At 31.8% G+C, this 6,017-nt stretch overlaps 1 protein-coding gene across 1 annotated transcript; it reads right to left on the reverse strand.

Annotated features, from left to right (window-relative positions):
- Positions 1 to 1,987: 1,987 nt before the first annotated feature.
- On the reverse strand, positions 1,988 to 4,148 carry LOC133193786 (cytochrome c-like). The gene is made up of 3 exons (XM_061329716.1): positions 4,095 to 4,148; positions 2,987 to 3,168; positions 1,988 to 2,584 (listed from the first exon to the last, which is right to left on the reverse strand). Coding segments are annotated over exons 1-3 (330 nt in total). The 5' UTR covers positions 4,097 to 4,148; the 3' UTR covers positions 1,988 to 2,438.
- Between the last annotated feature and the right edge of the window lie 1,869 nt (positions 4,149 to 6,017).

A 6,017-nucleotide genomic window follows, 5' to 3' on the forward strand; every position in this document is an offset into this window, starting at 1 on the left:
CTTCTGTCTAATTTCAGCTAAATCTTTCTGCAAGTGTGATAATAGTTTTCTTGAACATCCAAATTTGATATCATTTGAACCTAAGTGTATAATAATGAAATCTGGCAGAGGAAATTTCATATGCTTAAACATACTGATGAGAGCTATTCAACTGCATCAACATTTTTTGACCTTGACCTTTCCTTTGACCTTGACCTTACTTTTCTTAAATTTGTGTTTAGCTCAGTTTTAAAGAAACCATTCAGGACAGTGTTATCAAACTTCATATGCTGATACATACTGATGAAAGCTATTCAATCGCATCAACATTTTTTGACCTTGACCTCTCCTTTGACAACCTCACTTTTCTTAAATGAGTGTCAAACTTCATATGCTGATACGTACTGATGTATGCTATTCAACTGCATCAACATTTTTGACCTTGACCTTTTACTTTTCTTAATTTGTGTTTAACTAAGTTTTAAATAAACCATTGATTCATAATATTTTTATCAAACTTCATATGCTAATACATACTGATGTAAGCTTTTCAACTGCATCAACATTTTTTGACCTTGACCTTTCCTTTGATCTTAACTTCATATATTTTCAATTAGTGTTTAGCTCTGTTTTTAATAAACCATTCATTATATTTTTTATCAAACTTAATATGCTGATGGTATTTGTGAGAACTATTCAACTGCATTAAAAATGTTTGACTGTGAACTTTCCTGAGACCTTGACCTCACTTTTCTTAAATTTGCATTTTACTTAGTTTTAAAGAAATCATTCAAGATATATTTATGCAAGCTTATGCACTTATACATAATTTGGTAAGAATTTATCATCTATATCCAACTTTTTAGATTTCAATTTTAAAGAAACTATTCAAGATATTCTCATTAAATTTCATACACTAATATAAATTTTCATGTTGCATTTACTAATATACCCTGGGCGGGGCAATCATGTCCTATGGACATATTTCTAGTTTTTGTTTTGTTTTTTTCAAAATCCCAGGAAAATAAAAACAAAAATACATTTCAAATAAGATGCTAAAAAATGTACATATACTTTTAATACTTATTTAGTTAAATCCATTGTTTATTGTTTATGGATTGTGTACACGTACCACCCCCTTCTGGATTTTTTCCCGATACTGTAACTCATTTAAAATACACAAATTCCTTGCATATTGTATACATTGTATTATACACATTCTAATAGGCATACATCAGATATCAGAATTTAGGCATGATGTGCTAGGAAATTCATGGACAGTGTATCCAAATTCTAAAGAGATTCTCATGTCAAGAAACTGTGATGGGGGGTTGTACAATATACATATGTCAGGCACCTGTGGTTTCAAGGTCAATATGCTTATGCTTGTTTTTACTTCAGTGCAGAAGTTTGTTGTCTCTATCAATTCTGCATATAACTCAAACAACTGTTCTATAACTTGTAGTGTGTTAATAGTTTCTACATTAAAAGGCCAATTTACGACCAATATTTTTTCTTTTGAATTCCTATTAAGGATACAGTTTACATCTTTTCAGTCCCATATAATGCATCTTATTCAGAATTGATAAATAACCTATATAATTATTCTATAATTTTTGCTGATCATTAACCCTGAAAAATGCCAAATTTTTGCCTTCTCCCTTTTTTTCTGGTTCAATCTTGCTGATACTTCACTTGCAGAATCCATTTGTATAATCAATGACTTTGAACTATGTGTTTCTAATAGTTCTTTTCTTTGTTCACAGTATAATTAACATAATATAGCATGCTTTAATTACAGATGAAGTTTTCTACTGCTTTCGAAAACATCCAGTTAATATCATATACTATATGAAATTCCTGGATAGTTAACCTTTTTCAATATAGACAGCTCTTGCTGTGTATCACTAATAGTGAGTTACACTGGAGAACATTTCATCATATCTGACAAAATATTTCAAGTACAAATAAAACCTACATGGCTTTGTAAAAATACAAATGAGACCAGTTTCAAAGTCAACTTTTTATTAAAACACAAATTTGTTGTTAACTATACATATACAAGACTGTTAAAATTGTTACAATTAAAATGTATGACATTCAGCAATGGGAGTAGCTGCCCATCCTGGGGCAACCAGGTACCACCAATTACATATCCCCCTTTTATTCTAGCCTAATTCAAAACATTTCCGAGACGGGTTTAACTTTGTGACTATTAACTTCACAAAAATTAAACAGATACTTAACTGGAAGTGTCAAAGGTTGTTTTGAAGATAGTTTTACATGTACAATACATGGCACATTTATTTTCCTTTACACACTATTTCTTTGAAGTAAAAAAATTATTTCATGTAAACATGTCCTTTTTTTTAAATAACTGACATGTACCAAATCACAAATCTCAAATGCCTGAAGTGAAAAAAAAGACAAATAATTTAGAATCCTATTGAGTGCCGCGGTTATTTTGTAGCATCTTCCAGGTAGGCAATAAGATGGCCTCTTTCTTGGGGCTTCTTGATTCCAGCAAACACCATCTTTGTTCCAGGGATGTATTTCTTGGGGTTGGCTAAGTATTCAAAGATTGTGTCCTTGCCCCACGTGATTCCTGCAACAGCATGAAACAAAGTAGTAAAATCTAACATCAATAGGAAAAAAAGAAACACATGCTATAAATGACCTTTTATTTGATTTTTCAATAGCTAATTTTGAAGAAATTAAAAACCATATAAGAATGTGATATTAAGAGGGGTTAAACAAACACTTCTCTCTGTTTAAATTTTTTCTCACATATGTAGTAATATTAGACACAAAATTTTAGATGTTTCCCTATTCATTTCATGTGAAAAGAATAATAAAGTGTAATTCATTTGAAAAATGACACCAACTTCACAGAAAAAAGTCATGTCAAAATCTACTCTTGATAGTGACACTTGTGTAAAGAAAAATTACCATGCCTTTTCCAGTCACTACAAAGAAACCTGCAATGAAATATGACAGTTTTTTGTACCTTTGTTTTTGTTTGCCTCTGTATAATTGAAGCCAACTGCCTGACCAGTCTTTCTGCCAAACAATCCGTTAAGATTGGGTCCTGTTTTGTGTTTACCGCCAGCCTCTACTGTGTGACACTGAGCACACTTCTGGACAAAGATCTTCTTTCCCTTCTCAATATCTCCAGCTGGTACGTCAGGCCTGAAATCAGAAATAATCATTAGTCATAATTTCCTCTCATTCTTAAACATTGCATTGTTACTTGTGAGGTATGGTAAAATTGTAAGGAATTATGTTATTGTGCTTCATTCCATCAATATTCTCAAGTGAGAAAATGATATTCTTGGTTACTCAACCTTCTAATGAATAAATATTCAACTTATGTAACACTGGAACACAGTTAATGTTCTTTTTACTTTGTGTCAGATGAGTGTGAAAGTAATAACCTACAGCCATAATCAAGCACTTGAAGACCCCTGGCATGTCAAGGCTTGTGGCAATCTAAAGCAGATTTTACAGCCATAAATCCTAATTCACTGGAATTTTATTTTTTCTCATCATAAGAAGCAAATAATGATAATTTTCTCTTCTTTTTGAGACAGATCAATTTGTTTACAGTAAGTGTCCTTCCTGTGTCCTTGTTTTGTATTTGACTTCCTACTGAACATATTAAATCAGAAGGAATACTATTTATCGAATATAAACATTTTAACAATTTATACACCCGAAAAAGAGCGTCTTTTGTGTCTTTACTATTGTTTTCTCAGTAACTACACGTGTTCAAGATACAACAGCTGATCTCGAGCAATGTTATAACAACAGCACTCAAATCTTTCGGAATTAAAGCTAAGAGATGTTGAAATAAATTCAGCATTTACCCAAAAACAATACAAAGGCACCGATTTTCAATTATTAGTTCTTTCACAGCTTCGTGATGTTGACAAGTTCTTTCACAGTTAGTGTCCTTGAAATAACCGACATACCGGTCCATTTTATATTTGACGATTAAACAAAAAGTACGCAGATTATGAACTTAAATTGATATCAAAATCAAAGAAAAGTTTCTGTTTCTTCACAAAAAGGCAATATCTGACGTACATTAATTCTTTTTAGTGAATTCTACTTACATTTTTGATGATGTTCCGTCTACCTTCGCAGATCTTACGAATGAAACTTTGAAAGGGAGGTTATTTAACCTTTGACGTCACAGTCGGAAAGCACCATGGACTGTTCCAATTGGTAGGGGTGTGTAGCTTTTCCAAAGGAAAGAAAAAGACAGCAATCATATTATATTTTGTCTTTTAAATATTTTCACCTTTTATTTTAGAGGTTTGTACTCACAAAGATGATTTTTCTAGAATTTAGTTGTCCACTCAATTAAAACAATGAAGAATTTATGAAGAAACATCCCTTAAATTGGGGCCCAGTCCATTATTACAACCGATCTGCCATCTAGTGGCTGATGAAATTCTAAAAAGCAAATGTTTCGTAAAATCTTACGAAACCTCGATCGGAAATGGAAAATATACAGTTACTAAATTATTATGTTATATGAACATTTGAAAAAAAAAAAAAAAATACGGAAGAATCACAGGCATTTGTTTCTGAATTTTTTTTTTTTTTACTCCATACTCTGACGGTGATCGAACTATATAGGCCTATATAACAATTAATTAATTCAGTGAAGTGGGGTAAAAAAGAAAATTATCATAATTATTATGTATAAAACACAAATGCATCATATATAAAACATTAAACTTAACAGGATACCTCCGGTATATTAGTTTAGGAAGTACATGTATATCGTACGTTCATATGTCCCTAGCTGTTAACTGGTCAAAATCCGTCTGAACATTAACTTTCAAACAAATATTACAAATCCATTCACTATATCCTTTAAAAAACTAATATATGTGGTCTTCAGATAACAGGTACAATGAAGCAACATACGTGTATTTACTCATGTTACTACAGGTATAATCGTGATAATATCACTCAGGCGCGGATCCAGGAATTTTTTCCAGGGGGGTCCAACCCAGTCAAAAAAAAAATCCAACCCAAAAATTTCTTGACAAGCAAAAGAAAAAAAGAAGAAGAAAAAATGGATTCCCAAACGTGAAAAACACATTTCGTGGTGGCGATATGGTGGGGTCCACGTTTTCTAGGGTGGGGGTGGGGGTCCAAAGTAATTTTTTATTTGCTTCAGTATATACTTTAAATAACTCTGCAAATTGCAGGGGGGGGGGGGGGGGGTTCCGGACCTCCCTCTAGACCCGCGAATGTCACTGATCAAACACATTGCAATTAACTTCCATATCAGTCTTTCAATGAAAAAAAAAATCAGCAAAAGTAACTGTTCTTTGATGAGAACTTAGCTCTAAGTACTGTTATCAGAATATGTTCTGTTTATCCTTCCTGGTGCTTATCTGCATCACTCTCAAAATTTACGCTCATCAGTCAAACACGAGATTTCTCTCTTTTTCAATCTTTCATATACCCAAACTAGGCGTTGCATAAAACACTAAACAACAATTTACACCTTATGTTCAATACCATAATGTAAACAAAAATGGACTTAATTTCTTCTTTTTTTTTTTTTTTCTTTTTTTTTTGAATGACATTGCATTGTAGTGCAGTGCAATAAAATGCAGTTAAATTCTTATTATGGTAAACAGTATAAATTCTCTTGCAAACAAAAAATCCACTCATCAGTCAAAAAGGAGTGCTAATTTCTTTTGGATCTTTTACACATACTCAAACTAGTCATTCGATAAAAAAAAAACAGTAACACGTAACTTTGCGAAAGTCCTTTGACTTAATTAATGATTGTTAGTTTTGATTCATATCAAACAAAACAAATATTTAAGAATAGGAGAATAATAGAAATGCTCTCCAGTCTGTTTTTGAAACATTTTTTTTCAAAGCATAAAATGAAAAAAAAAGAAGTGTGTATTCAATCAGTTTTTAAATTCAGTAAAGAAAAAAAATTTGACTGAGTTCATTTTGATTGGACAATTTGGCAGGCATCACAATGTATCGCATTGTATTGC

This window comes from Saccostrea echinata, unplaced genomic scaffold (assembly GCF_033153115.1).
Source record: "Saccostrea echinata isolate AGI-Se365-2 ecotype Australia unplaced genomic scaffold, CSIRO_AGI_Sech_v1 ptg000028l, whole genome shotgun sequence".
Taxonomy (NCBI): domain Eukaryota; kingdom Metazoa; phylum Mollusca; class Bivalvia; order Ostreida; family Ostreidae; genus Saccostrea; species Saccostrea echinata.

What these genes read in the sequence shown, in the direction of transcription:
- LOC133193786 (XM_061329716.1), bottom strand. An exon ending in AGAGGCAAACAAAAACAAAG is followed by an intron (nt 2,585 to 2,986) that starts GTACAAAAAACT and finishes ATGCTGTTGCAG; the next exon opens with GAATCACGTGGGGCAAGGAC.